General features: G+C 32.2%; 1 protein-coding gene across 6 annotated transcripts in view; it reads right to left on the bottom strand.

The window, feature by feature from the left end:
- Positions 1-16,485, bottom strand: part of LOC147064540 (phosphatase and actin regulator 2) — a 588,368-nt gene that overhangs the window by 20,515 nt on the left and 551,368 nt on the right. For all 6 annotated transcript variants that reach the window (XM_085958439.1, XM_085958436.1, XM_085958433.1 and 3 more), the window contains one exon: positions 6,197-6,370. In XM_085958439.1, coding sequence (XP_085814565.1) covers positions 6,197-6,370 — 174 coding nt within the window. The remainder of the gene's footprint in view (positions 1-6,196; positions 6,371-16,485) is intronic.

The following is a 16,485-nucleotide window of genomic DNA, read 5'->3' as shown; positions in this document are numbered from 1 at the left end:
AATTTCGCCACCCATTCTCAAATCTTGTGAATTTATTCGTTGAATAAAAAATGATCCGTTAAAAAATAATATTATTTACGTTGGCACATTTGACTCTAACTTGTTTGCGATTGCGATTGTTTGGAATCATCGAATAAACTTGGATAATATTATATAGCATATTCTACACTCCAGCAGTTACCGGATGGCTTTTATTTTTATATAATTATTATATAAATATTTATATAAATAACAAAAAACCACGTAGGTACATTGTTTGGAATCGTCGAATAAACTTGGATAATATTATATAGCATATTCTACACTCCAGCAGTTACCGGATGGCTTTTATTTTTATATAATTATTATATAAATATTTATATAAATAACAAAAAACCATGTAGGTACAAACGAGGAAGTAATCGACTAGATAAATGAATGCATACCTAATAGTCCAACACCCGCGGTGAAACAATAGTTTCCGCCAATAAAGCAAAGTATTCGCGTGTTGTTTGTTTTTTCAATGTCTGTTCATGGTCCATAGCAACGGCCCAATATTTCGTTGACGGAATGGGTAACATCTATTCTATTAATATGACATCGACTGTTTGTTGGTCCTATATATACTCAGCTTATAAGCGAAAACGATAACATAATTTTTAATGTATTGATTATCATTTAGGTACTTAGGGGATCACACTATACAAAATAATAATAATACCTGTATCTAAGTCTACAGATTGGTTGGTTCATAGATATTTCACATGAGTTCGCAAAATGACGTAAGTATCACATATTACTCGGAATATAGTATATGCGAATCAAGAACCTTGGAAAATAGTACTAAAGGCGTAATTATTTGGCCTTCAAAATTATATATATACAACATGATATTATACACACAGGTATTTGATATCAATATTGTAAACTATACCATGTGTTAGATATTCAGGGCGGACGTGCTCAGCGTGGGTCAAAATGGAGCTTTTCTTCTATTTTCAAAGCATGATCCTGGACATTCCTTAAACGTTGTAGATAATCTATTTATATAATTTTGAAGCCTTATTATTCTTTATATTTAGTATAGTATATTATAGTATTCTTTTAAACCTCTCGCTCTAATATTTTAGAATATAGTCATATTTCAGTACATAAATGTGCAGTGGTGTTTTTTACATTTAATATTTTTTAAACGCATTTATAAAACCATCAGTATAATTTATATCGACATTATTATAGTGAAATATTTACGACAAAAATTTATATTGATAATCTCTGTGATCCCAATTTATATAAATTATACTGATGGTTTTATAAATGCGTTTAAAAAATAATAAATGTAAAAAATCTCAACACCACTGCACATTTATGTACTGAAATATGACTATATTCTAAAACATTAGAGCGAGAGGTTTAAAAAAATACTATTTCATGTAATAAAAATACTTTATGCAGTCATCAAATGTTTAAAATAAATATAAAGGATAATAAGGCTTCAAAATTATATAAATAGATTATCTACAACGTTTAAGGAATGTCCAGGATCATTCTTTGAAAATATAATAAAAGCTCCATTTTGACCTACGCTGAGCATGTCCCCCCTTAAATAAGTTCGATTTTATAGCTTCTAAAAGCTAACATATCTTTTGATCGAAATGTAACGATGTGCTCCGGACGCAGTGTTGCCAACCGCACTAAAATAATACTGCAATACATATAAAACATAAAAAAGTAAATTCTACATATCTAGCAGTGGTAGGTATGATCGGTATTACGGTGAGGTTTGATTATGTGTATATTCAGCTGTTAGAAAGGTTCATATAAACCATTATTTACTTTGCTACACATTATTAGCACCCCTGAACGTTGTGCATCCCGTTTGTTAAATAAAACATCATTTAGAAGACAGAAGGTCAGAATGATAACCGAAATATATATACTTCGCATAGAAAGCCGTTTAAAATTATGGCGAAATAAAATATAACATCCGATTGCACTGTAAATATATAATACCGCATACATTGTTACCGAGTATTTCTGGGCATGCTCCGCATCCACAGCATTTATGGAGCGCACACCACGAGTCACCAACCTATTATAAAGTCTGTATCATTCAACCTGAATCAAACAAACGAAATTGAACCGTTTGGTTTGGGACCGTTTGGTAAATGTCCACGGAAACGCTTTTCTGATGACTAATTAGTGTTGCCAGTACTTAAAATTAATTCATAACATATTAGTCTCTAAAACAGAAACATAGTTATTGAAACGTCAACTTGTTATGAAATTCTGACCTCCTATCGTTGTCTACAATAATACAAATTCGTATTCATTCATTTTAAATGTACAAAATAATATAAAGAATGCTTCGTGAATAGGTAGCCATTTAGTTAATTTATAAGATTTATAGGTATGACAAGTTTTTAAAAATTACTTTTGATAAGAGCTTTTTATAATCGACCACTTGTTCATGTCGACAGTATGATTTTGTGACTTAGACGACAATCGAACATATTAAATTGATAAAATTCGTTAGGTAGGTAATATAAAGATCATTCCGGGTTGATTTAACACAGATTGTAGTCTAGAATCTCCGTTACAAAATATAAATAAAATGAAAATAAATTCTTGGTCTGACATAATAATTATAGTAATGATATTAAATCGAACTCTTTGCATAGAAAATATGGTTGGATTTTGAGATAATAAAACCAAAGGCGGCTTCTTGTTCGCGTATGGTTACTTATGAATAATAGGTATTGATTATTAATCTATAATATACATAATTCAAGTAAACTTCTATGGTGTAAATGTCTAATATATTAATATGAACACCTCACGATATATAAATGCCGAATAATGCTTATCAACACTTTGACAGATTGCCATTAGTCTATGGATCGTCCGAATCGGTGTGACGTTTCATGTCAAACCATTTCTGATGGTCCGAGAACGGTTTGATTTTCAATGATACACTGAACCAAACGTCAAATCTCAAACCATTTCCGGTCAACTTTCTACTCATACAATTTGTATGTATATTGTCTATGGTTTAATTTGATTTGTTTCGTTCAGGTTGAAAGAAACGAACCTATAATAATAAGCCAAATATGCCAATGTATTCAAAACGTATTTTTGTTTCAAGTGTTATACCTAGATAGTTTTTACATAAATACTACAAATGTTAAGCCTTCGTAAAAAGATGGCAACACTGTCCTGACTATACTCAAGAGTCTAAAATATTGTTAACCCTTAGTTCCACCTTTCTAAAAGGTGTCCATCACAGCATAGATTATTCAGATGGCATTAAGCTTGAACGACAGTATAAGTGTTTTTTTAGTAATGTATATTTAGGTATGCCACTCAGCCGGCTATTTCCATACCACATCCATCACGCATAATTTGTGGAATATCTCGAGAGGGATCAAGATGGCACTGTAGCCAAGACATGACACACGACGTGATTATTCGACAGGTCAGATTATTGCCACACCTACCATTTACGATTTTAATTGGGTATTGCAATAATTTATTTAACCACCAGCGTACATTAACGGCCCACGTGCTCGTCGTAGGTCGAAATTGAGTTTTTATTGTATTTTCAAACCATGATCCTGGACACTCCTTAAACGTTGTAGATAATCTATTTATATAATTTTGAAGCCTTATTATCCTTTATAGTTATTTTAAACATTTGATGACTGCATAAAGTATTTTTATTACATAAAATAGTATTCTTTTAAACCTCTCGCTCTAATGTTTCAGAATATAGTCATAATTCGGTACATAACTGTGCAGTGGTGTTAAGATTTTTTACATTTATTAATTTTTAAACGCATTTATAAAACCATTAGTATAATTTATTACGAGATAATTTTTGTAAAATTTTCACGAAAAAAAATTATATTGATAATCTCTGTGATCCCAAATTTGACAAGAATTAGGCATTTTATTATTCAAAAAATCGGCAAGATGAACACATTTGAAGATGATTCTAACGATACTTATTATAAGCTATGTCTTTGACCATTCAAGTGTGATAGACATCTTATGAATAATGATTGTTTTATAATAATTATTGACCTAAGAATAAGGTAGTGTTTTTTTGAAAAACGCCAATTCTTTTGTCATTCCCCAGTGGTTAAGCTACAACATACGGCCGTAGCCATAAATTGACAAACTATAATTAAAATAGGAAGTAAAATTATGTTAACGCGCGTGTTTGAACATGAACCGAATTTATTTTTATTTTTTTTTTAAACGGTACATGTTCAAACACGCGCGTCAATATCATTTTACTAAAAATGAAACAACATGTGTAATAATATGTACCTATTCCTAATCCGACGAAAACAAATAAGTATGAGTGAAAAAGTGTGCACAATTTTGTCGTATCACCCAAAATATGCCAAAATTATTATGGTTTGGTTAGGCAGGATTTAGTTGATTTCTAAAAACTGTCTGTAAATAATTGTAGTCTTAGTTCAATAAAAACAAATACGTATGACTAACAAAGTTTAATATGCACTATTTATAGCGGATCTTAATAGCCTACCTCCACCGCTACCGCTACTGCTATATGGTAGTAAAAATACAATACAACAATGGAAATTTTAAATTTTGATTTTAATATTAAGCATATAAAAATGGAACATTATTATAACACTATTAAAAATTGATTTACAAAATGAGTGAAGATGTAGGTAAATCAAACGAAAAGTAGTTTTCCTTTTCTTGTACACACGAAGAACAACTTTTCCAATGCAATATTTAAGTAGAATCAGGTGCCATACATACATCACCGTAATAAATTTATTAACGACGCTAATGAACGAGGCATAGATCATAAGATTGGAGTAATAAATGCATCTTGCTTCCCATTCATAAAATCAAGTCGTAACACTTTACTTTTGACACGTGCAACGCGTGCAGAGCTTTATGGAAGAACCATTATATTACTACTCGACCGTAAAAGTCTTCTGGGCGAGATCTTAGCCGTTTCGCAAGTAATACAACCCCGTGATGATTTATTTAGACGTTGAAAGGGTATTTATTTGCAGACGTTTCGTATTTATGGCTAATGAAATCGTTCTTACTCACGGCTGATGATGGCTTATAATATTATGGACGGATCATGCGTTGAAAAAATCAACCTGAGAACTGCGATTCGAGTTTTCTTCAACGAATCAATCACTTTTAATGTCATTGCTTTAAACGTATAACTATGTAGTTTTTACAAAAAATATTGTGCTGTAACCATCTCCTCTGCTTCGGTTATAACAGGAATAGAGCCAAGAGTATTTAAACTTAAGATTGAATGATTCTAATAAAATATCTACTTGGTTCGCGAATAATTTATATTTATATAAGGATTTGATAACCAGATACATAAAAATATGATGATTTTATTATAAAGCAGAGGAATTTACTTCCTTGCCCGGGAAATATGACGAAATGAATTGACACGGTAAGTGTACGTCCTGAGTGGCAGCGTTCGGCGCAGCGTTGAGCGTTTTGCGCGACTCAAATGTATAACCGTGTGTGAAAATGTTCGTAGACAATGTCTTTTTTTGGTTATACATTTATACGGTTATACGTTTGAGTTGCGCAGAACGCTCAACGCTGCGTCGAACACTGGCACTGAGGCCTCACACTTATATAGCAATAATTAACAAAATACGTTAAACTTGCCTGGCCGAAAGGGATCAGAGAAGAACGACATCGTATAGCGGAATATACATATTAAATATAATGCGTTAGTTTACATCCCTTAATCAACGATAATTGACAGACAACGAGCAAATGGGCAGTGGGCAGAAGAGGACAGTCGAAAATTATCGATTTTTCAATAACGTATATCTCGGAAACCGTTGGGAATTCGACAAATATGTATAGAAACAATTTTATAATAAATTTAATTAGCTTTCATTTCTATTTGAAACATTTTTTTCTACATGCACTGTTTCCGAGATATAAGCGAAAAAACCAAAAAATGGGACTTTTCGACCCCCTCCCGCCTTTAGCTCGGAGGGGACTTTTAGTATGTTTATCTACTAACTACTAACAAAGTCTTGAAGTCAAAAATTGTGGCATATTCCATGCACTCTATACCCATCTTTTGAGCACTCATTAGGCTTGATATTATTTGTAAATGGTGGTAACAGTTACTTTTAAAGTCATATTAGTGATATGATAGGTGGTTAAATGATTAACTTACGATCTGGGTGGTAGCACATGAGCCTGCGGGAGAGCTTTCCCGCCTGAAGAGTGGCAGGGCGGTCTGCCCTCTGCGGGCCCATCGACTGCTCGCCCCTGCCCTCCCCGCTTCCGGCACCGCTCCCGCCATGCTCGCCGCCCGCGCCCGTCCCCTCGCCCTTGTCCTTTTTCGGCTCTGCAAACAAATTCAAAATAACAACTTTTAATACGGCGACAAAGAAGCAAAGTAAAAAGAATTTTCCTGGAAACCTTTCGTAACCTTCCGGTGAACCCGGTCAAACTTTACTTTTGGTCTGTGTGTTTATGTTGGCCGTCCTTCTACTTTCCACTGGGCGAAATTAATTCATAGATTAATCACAAGATACCACTGAAATACGACCTTTTAAAAAGAAAAACTTGTAAACAAACCTTTTTTAATATATCCATATAATGCGGCTAATATATCTGTGGCTTTTGGTCGATTAATAATAAGTGAAAAACTAATACTTATTCATCATTACAAATGCATGAACGCTTTATTTTTCCCTTTAAACTAAAAAAAGAAACTTTAATGGAAAATTATGTGGAACTTATCAATTTTGCACTTATACTGTTAAACATCAATTTTATCCTCGCAATTGATATCTGATAGGGAAAAAACATTATTGAATAGATTTGTTTATTTTTTACATCGTCCAGTCACCCATCAATACGGATACAGATTAGTGTATGACCATACATATTACGCCTAAATCACAAATATCACAAAAGTAAAAAAAAACTTTATTATAATAAAAAAGCATTTTAAAGAGATATATTCAAAATGAAACAAATGGTTTAATTTTGATTAGCCATTTTTACAAAATAATGAAACGATAATGTAATTAAATGATGATTAAAAACGAATGAAATTATACATTAGGTAAGTATATAACCTAGTTAGATAGGTACTGTCTTGAAAATGTCATCGAATAAAAAGATATTATAACCAACACAATCTTGAAATAGTCTGGGTATCAATCAATAATCTAGGTATATAACTTTATTTTCTAAAGCGAGAAACCTCGTAACGTTAGTACCTAATCAATTTTTCACAGACAAAAATCAGAAAAGCTATTACTTTCCATCAAAGGTGATGTTATTAACTTCTTCAATGTTGTAAGTAGGTACATATTCGACCGTTCCATTATGATATTATGACAGTTTCTTTAAATCGTGTGTAAAAACGTGGGTACTTATGGCAATAATAATTTCTAAATCAGATACCTCAGTGATGGAACCTTTTGTGTAATATCGAATTTCAGTATCACATAATAAATCTTTATAAATTCCACTCGCTTGTTCACTGATAGTGTGGGCACCTACCTATATATAGTATCCAAGAAAGAAAGTTACATTTTCTTATTAAAGGAATTCCGATGAGTGCCTAGCTATCGAACAAGGTTAGGCAGTAAAAACATGAATTATTATATTCGAGCACGTATTTCAGTATTATAATGCTCCAGGAAACGAAAAATCGAGGGGAAAATTCTATTCATTCGATCAAAAACATTTTTTAAAAAAAGTATTTCGAATATTGAATTTTACAAAATTTCATTGGTAGGGTATTGTAACATGATAATAAAATACGCGGATTTTACTCGTATTGAAATATTGTAAATTTCCCTGAAAACTATTCTGGGAACGAACATTTTTTAGATAACTACCTAGCAACTGTTTTTGAATGAGAATGCCAACGATAAACAGAAAATATTTTTTTGTGCACAATAGTAAATCATTGAACACTGTTAAATAATATTGTATACATTATTGACAGATGAGAAGATCAATAATTTCATTAGAAACCAATTCATAATTTAATAGTTTCCCTTGAAATTAGAAAATATATAGTCCGGTGATTCCCAAACTTTTTTTTATTTAGCGGAATACTTGAAGCATTTTTTTAATCTCGTTGAACCCCGAACTAGCACATCTCATAGTATTAATGTCAAGAGGGGTAGAGAGTCAGACACAACATTTTACCTCTTACTATTTTTAATCTCAAATAATTGAATCAGAATTCATTACCTACTAGGTTTTATTATCTTCATGGCAATATTAGTTGGAATTTACGTTAAAAGTGTTAATCACATGTATTCTTTAATTATCCGCCTCTTACTCGCACGTAGAGTTGGGTTTCGGGAATTCTCGAGAAATTTTCGAGATTTTCCATCCCGAATCTCGAGAATTGAAATTTTTAACATTTCGGGAAATCCCGGATCTCGAGAATTTTTTCTTGGGATTCGGGATTTCTTCATTATCAAATATTAATTGAAAAAAAAACGATTTTACACAAAACTTTCAAAGACTGATCGGGGCATTTAATACAATTAAGCCAACGTCGACTCAAAAGGAACGCAATTTTTGCAACATCAGGGAATTTTGTGTCCCAAAAGCGTACGCGATTGTCAGACGCAATCGCTGCTGTGTCTGTACAGTCTGTGTTTTTTGAAATTCTATTTTAATAAGTAATGTTTTGAATCACATATTTTTCCTACGTCAACTTTGTTTGTCTTCTTAAGTATATAAATAAAAAAAAAACATATTTTTTTCGAATTTGTCTGTTTTACACTGATTTTATGATTGTTACAGGTTTTTTTTTTTTTCTTTCTCGAGAATTCTTTTCTGAAAATCCCGAATCTCGAGATTGAGATTTTCTCTGGAAATACCCAACTCTACTCGCACGGGATATCACCGAAAGTAATTCAGTAATATGATTGCATACGCTTTGAATACAATTCCTAAAATATTTCCATATTTTCCTAAATTAATGGAGAACATATTATTATGTGTGGCGATGTTCATTACCGACATCTGCCTCAAGTTTTATTCCTTTGTCTTATGTCACAAAATACTAGTATTTTTTTTAGAAATGGATCATATGAAACCCTTTTTTACCCTATTTTATTAAACAAAGGATTTTAGTTGTACCCTTTCCACGGATTAATTCTTTCAAAAAAAATCCGCGAATTCTCGTAGAGCCCTAGACACTACTCGCGATGGCCGGAACCCAGTTTGGGAATTACTACGAGAAAATCAAGTGTCAATTAACTGATAATATGTTAATTATGAATATATTAGGTATAGACTTATTTATTTACTTATCGAGAGAGATTACTCAATAAAGATTAATTACGAAGAACCAAAAAAAAATGTATACCTACTACAACAATCTTACGCATACGACAATAAAATGATTTTTCCAGAAGGAATTTGACAATACAAAGATGGATATTAAGTACGTAGGTACTTAATACTAATAGGCTGACGTTAATCGAGCTGTCAAGTTACTGGCGCAAATCTGTGAAACTGTATATTGAATAATATAATAAATATTAAAGGTCTACCGCAAAAAATTGTATGCTTAAAGAGAACAAATGTGGTAACAAAAAATGTAAATAGAAGGTTCAGTTATAGCTGGTTACTAATAAAATTAATTAGCAACATATTGAATATAACACTGTATCGATCTGTCATATACCTAACCTAAAATTCTTAATATTAATATAATGTGTTTAGTCGTTTTTCTGACTATTTTTTCTTTTCATTTTATAGTGATTGATAATACGTCGCTCGCAATATGTTAACGCAGACAGATGGAAAACGATCTATTAGATTCAATCAAAAAACACACATGGAAAAATAAAGAAGCGATACGTTTGACTTTTCTTTTTATTTCCAAGATGACTGATCAATTTATTTGATGTACCTACGTAGGGTATAGTCAGTAGTCACGAGTTACAATATATACAAGTTTTGTCTATATAACTAAATTTAATAAATATATGTAGGTACGCGTAGATTACCCACATAACATACAGGCACCAACAGATACAGAAAATGCTCAAAGGTGTGGGGTAGTCATTCGGTAAACGCAATTTTCGAAAAATCACACGTGATTTTAGATTATCTATCAAAACAAAATATGAAGCGGTGGCATCCAACCTTTTTGTTGTAGAGAGCAGCTTTGGTCATTTAAAATCCCGTAGGGCCGAACAATAATACTAAATAAAAAATGTGGATCGTTGTGTGAGTATATTTTTTGCATGTCATTTTATGGTCAAAACCAAACGAGATTGCGCCGCATGCGACAGTTTTGGCGGAGTTAAATTTGTAAGAAAATTTAATACTCTTTCTGAATTGCAGGGAAATATAGCATATAAACAATAGCTGGTACCCGGTAAGTATATAATATTTTGGTGTAGGTATATAGTAAAATATTCTTTAAAAACAAAGCATTAGCTTTGAGTCGCAAACTGCTGGCCTCGACGACGCTACATAAGTAAAGAGGATGTCAATTATTATTGTCCGAATGACCGCTGGTTCAAAATTGGTAATCATTATGAAGGAGAATGGTTAGTATTTTTATATTTGCTTGCAACCCAAATGAATAAAACTTTTCGATACACGCAGTGTAATAACTCCTATCTCACTTCAGTCAGCATTCTCATGGCACCACATGATGATAATTATTTGAATGAAAAAAATACATGTTTGTGGTATCATACAAAAATTAAATCATAATAATAGATATCGTAAAAAATATATAGGTACATTTTTGTACATAAACGGTTGAGTGGTATTTTTATTAACCCGTTTTTTTACAATTTCTAATCCCTTGGATGCACCTTCCCACATCTAGATGTGGAAAAGAGAAAATAAAATATAAATTAATAATTTTCTTTATTTATAAAGTTCCTTCAAATCGATGAGAAATGGCGGCCTCATTATAACCACTTTCTTTATGATTTTTTTTTCAATGGCAAAGTTTTTAAATGGATCAAGTATTTACCAATGTGTAAAAGTAATAAATACGTGAATTTTTTGGAAGGAATATCTTAATGATATTTGCCGCAGTGGGGTAAGGAAAATTAAAATTAATCTTATTGATAATGTAATAAATTCTTACTAGAAGGAATATTTTCCGCCTACTAAGCTTAATTTATTATATATGTTGATGAATGGCATGATATTAGGGATTGGCACAGAGCATGAAATACACTTCCTTCGAATCATATATGATGAATATCCATTTTGTTTTATTGGCAAAACCACCAGAATAATATTGTATTAGTATTTACATAATAAAAATGGTGTTAGTTACATTTATCTCGTGGAATCAAAACTAACAATTTGTTATCATTTATGTGAAAACCTGTATTTGAACACGTCATTCGCTAGGTTCGACTTTTCGAATATTCACTAAAAAACTACATTATCATTAATGCTTCGTCAATATCCGATCGGAAAAAGGCCATGGATACCTACACCATTTTCCATAAATTCTCCAAGTGAATAAAGTTTGGCACAGTTTTACTAATGACAGGAGGGATTTTTATGGATATGGATATGCTGAGGGCGGAAGTTGTTGATAGCGATTCTGTAATTTTATTAGTGCGGTTATCCGCAACGTTACCCCATATATTCGGCAGCTATTTTGATGAGTGCATATTTATTTATGTTTGGCATACCTACCTACGCAGTTCTTATCTGTTCATCTAAATATTTTAACTAGTGATAGGTCGGTGAATTTAGTTACCTATCGAATTGACGCGATCTGTCGTTTAGTCATAGCTATATTTGTATTATAACATCAGTGCTTTCGCAATGCGAAATGATTTGTAGCTGATTTAAATAGTTAAATTAAATTTTAAAAAAAAAATTAAATCAGTTTTCTTGTAGTCCCTTTTCTTAGGTTCCTTGGGGCGTCAAGAAAATTTACCATTGAATTATTAGGAATTGGTTAGTCCGGAGATAAAATAAATATTGATAAATGGATTGAATAAGACTAGCTAAACACATTTAAATCACACTTTAATTTTATTTAATGTCTAACATTACAGTTACGGTAATTTAAAAATTACGTGTAAAAAATACAAGATAAAAAAAACTTTTCATATACCACGTTTTTAAATTTTCTGTTGAATCATATAAACTTGACAATTCTATGTATTAATAAATACTTTTTTTTGTACTTGATAGAAATACTGCATAAATATTAAAGAATACTGAAATGTCATTTTGACCTTTCATATTGATTTCCATAGTAACGCACGTATATATTAACCAATAATAGTATTTTACTTTTTACGATTTTTTTCCGAAATAACTTTCCATACAAAACAGAATTAACTGAAAATGAATTCAATTCTACTTAAAGATGGCTAAAAGTATTAAAAGACTGCATTGGCATCGTGTTCTGATATATTCTAAAAGTTTCAAATGTCTAGCTAGTCGGGAAGGAAAATCGCCAACCGTCCAATACAAATCTTGGACAAACAAGAAAAAATTTGTACTGGACAAACAAGAATACGAGCTAATAAAAACGTAGTAAAATAGGGTATTCACCAGTCACCACTCGGCTGAACTTTTGCATTCAGAAATCCTCATTAGAATCTTTTAATTGCGGAAAGAGTTAAGTAGGTACTTTAATTAACAGACATTTCGTGGTTATCCAAAATTAACAAAATTAAATAAAGTAAATGAAATACTCATCACTCAAGTGAAAACGTAAACATGTTTAATGTGGATTAGAGATAGATAATATCGTTTTCACCGTGCCATGTGTTGTAATTTTGGATCTCATTTTTTTGTTCGCTAAAATAATTAACAGGTTCCGCCGTTGAACAAAATACAAAAGGGTCCAATGACTAAAATTAGTTGGCAATAACTGGCCAAGTCCAATCTATGATTGAATGCTCATAAAATCGTCAAAAATGTTGTACAGTATTTTGTAAAATTGCTAGTGCGATCAAATTGACATGTTGTTCTGAGTAGGGGTAGACTCATAAATTTTCCCTCAGACGACAAACGTATTGGCCTTGTCCGGTAGTATTATTGAATACCGTATATTTGAAATATCCTAGCTGCCGCGGCTCTTCATTTTTTAATAAACCATAGTGTTTTTATCCCAGAATATTATTTTGGGAGAGTGCTCGTTTGTTGTGCGCGACCGGTATGGTATAACTTTACGATACATTGATGGATGGCGGCAATATTTAGACGCTTTTAGACATACTCAATCTTCGAAAATGTCAAATTCTTGCGCGAATTCCGTCCAATTAATCTCGACAATGGTGGTGCGGCACATGCTCAAAACATATGAAACACAAGTTATGATTAAACAAGGGTTTGAAAAGTAGACTTTTTTCCGATTTGACGCATTTCCCTACATACTGAAGAATAAGTAGCTTGAGAAACCTGTCTCTCCCCCTTCCGCCCCTTTCAATAATAGCCAGGAAGCTAACAGATGAGATTTCAATTAAACGTTGGAACATTGAATAACAACAAAAAAAATCTACTTGCTTGACCAGCACAGGGAACAATTTCGGGATTAATTATTCAATTATAGAAGTAGTCACCTAACTTAGCAACGGATTTTGACTCCATATTATAATATGGAGTTTTCGTATATGCATTCCGTATTAGAATTTTTTTAAGGCAATATGGTTTTCGAATCGAACGATTGTACGCGTGCTTGTGTTGATAACAAGTTTATTAGACTTTATCTATTGGTAGCCCGAAAACAAAATGGTGGCTCGCCTTCTGATTTGAAATCTGTTGATTTGTTTATATAACTTACGTATGTATTTCTCATTATTTTGTGATTATTCGTATTAAAAATAATGGTAAATGTATTGGTTTTGGCTGCCAACATAACACTGATAGTGAATTTTTTTCCACATGTATGTAGCTTAATTTTATGTACAAATATCTGCTCTGGATAGAGGAAATATCAAATTGAATTTGAATTTAATTAAACACTATCCAACACTATGCATTTAATTAAGTATTCAAGACTCATTTAGGCAATATCTACTCATATTATAATCCTGTACTTATGTGATTAACTAAATGGGTTGCATCTGAAATATCGAGGGTATACTGACAGAACGCATTATTTCAGTTTTTGCTATTTTTCTGTTTTATGCCAAAATGTATACAATGTTACGCTCTACGTCCTGGTAAAACGCACAAAGGCATATGATATAATGGTGAGAACATAGAAACATTATTAATCATATTGTTATTTTCTTATTCTGATAGAAAGCATGATAATGACCTAATGCGTTCTGCGTATACAAAATACAGGACTTATAACATGTCGTATATTGTGTTTACCATAAAGGTTAGTCTTGATATTGTAGAAAAAATTTTTTAAATCATAAAAAATCTACGTGGGAGAACGCTTTGAAAAAAAATTAAAGTCCTTTTTGCGATTATCTCAGAACTTGTTTTAATGAGTTAATGCTTTCTGTCAGTACACCCTCGATATTTATTGTGTATTACAATAGGTCATAATGAAAGTATCTCTTCAAATGAACTAGCAATGCGAAGTCACTTGTATCTAACTTAATCAGGAGACCAGAGGTCTCTTTTGCTTCAATTTCGTACATTAAGGCGACATCTATATAGAAGATTTTTTTAAACATCACCTAAGTCATATCGAAAGAAACAAATGTGATACTTAGTATCGTTAGGTATTGTATCGAATGAATTATTGCACGATTCATGTAAGGTTTAGGTCTACTAAAATATATTCGAAATTGAAAAATATATATATAGACACCGGTATTGAAGCAGTATTGATATATTTTCGACATCCCTAGTTGCAAACGAGTAGGTATGCAGTAAGAAAAAACAAACAATACTCTTCGTTTAAATTGGAAAACTGCGGAAAATGGTTAAAAATTAGAGCATTTTAGCATCGCGTTGGGTGTAACTAAAAAGTGCCAAGTCACCGAATGCCATTTTCGCTGGCTAACTTTTCCGATATAGCCTTGCATTGAAAACTCCAAGACTTTTTTTTCTCCCGGAAAACATTTGGCGTACTTTTTTGAAAGAGAAGCCCGCAGAATATTATAACTTTTGCGGAGGAAAAAAAAGAAAATAAATCCTCGCATGAAGCTGGCAGCGTTGCGCTATTACGCTGAGTTTCCCGAGCTTAACCCTCCCAAGCCGACAGTGGCGTGCATTTACAAAAACATACTCATTATAACCTTTCTTATTTAAGTGAAATTGTATGAATTCTAATGATTATTAGGTATTAACACAAGGATTCCATCGGTCCAACGTTACATTATTATCTGTAAATCTTTAGAATTTAGATGCTCATAAGAAATAATAATTCTAAATTAAAAACTTATTTACATATTATGTACCTACTTACATTAAAGATTAATAATGATTCATGGTTACATTTCGGTAAATTCCGCTATATATTTCCCAAACCATAAAGGTTGTATATAGTTAAAACAGAATTAGGTAATTGAAAAAAAAACCAAGTCCAATAATTAGTAATATCATAGTTATATGTAAACCTCGCGCGTATGTTATGATTATATTGTAGGCGATTTCAAGTTAAATAATTATTATAAAATGAGTTTATCACTTTGACAATACTATAATTTTATTGTCTACACAAAAACCGTTCCAGAAAACGTTCTTCTATAAAAATGATTCCTAACATTGTATGGTTGGTCGAACCTTTCAAGCGTTTTGTAAAATCTTGAGAGAAATTCCTACCTGGCTGACACAGGTGGGTTCATTATAAAATGGAACATAAAACAGTCTACTGAAAAGATAGTGACGTACACAGATCACATTAATAAGATAGACATGCAAAGCCAGTCACAGCCATAGACCAAAATCTTGAGGCTGAATTTGTTTAATACTTAATGATGGCCAGGCCATAAAACACTTAAAATCCAAAGCCCCCGCACTTAGCTCGGTCGCACATACAAAATTATCTCGACTGGGACATGGTCACAAATCAATACCATGAGCAATGTTGCAATTCTCTTCCGCACGCATAGGCGAGACCATGCCGGGATAGTGGCGTTACATGTCTGGTCGACATAAAGCAGCACGTTCATCGATCCAACATTGTGATATTCTACCTGCGGCCATGTCGAGTAATTTGTTAAATGCGACACGCAGTTTTTTTAACCAAAAATATCGCACCGACGCACGCTATATGCGGCAGGACATTAAGTGACATGCGTTATTGAAGAAATGACAACAAAATCATATCGACAAATTAGACGTGTTGTAGTCGAGACGAATTTGCATGTACGACCGGGCTTAGTGTGAGTACCTACCGAAATTTACGTGTGAATTTATGGGATGTTAGAATTATTGTCAATATTGTATGGTGTGGTAGAACATGAGTTATGTTAAAATTAGATTTTTACTCAATAGCTAGCTACGTCGACTTCGTTACCACCATCAAAATTATCTAGACGAGATTATTATAATAGTTAGATTAAATTA

Source organism: Rhyacophila brunnea, unplaced genomic scaffold (assembly GCF_057557595.1).
Source record: "Rhyacophila brunnea isolate RB1 unplaced genomic scaffold, BYU_Rbru_1.0 scaffold_7, whole genome shotgun sequence".
Lineage (NCBI taxonomy): Eukaryota > Metazoa > Arthropoda > Insecta > Trichoptera > Rhyacophilidae > Rhyacophila > Rhyacophila brunnea.
Note: the sequence above shows the minus strand (reverse complement) of the source record. Positions and strands in the feature narration are given on the sequence as shown.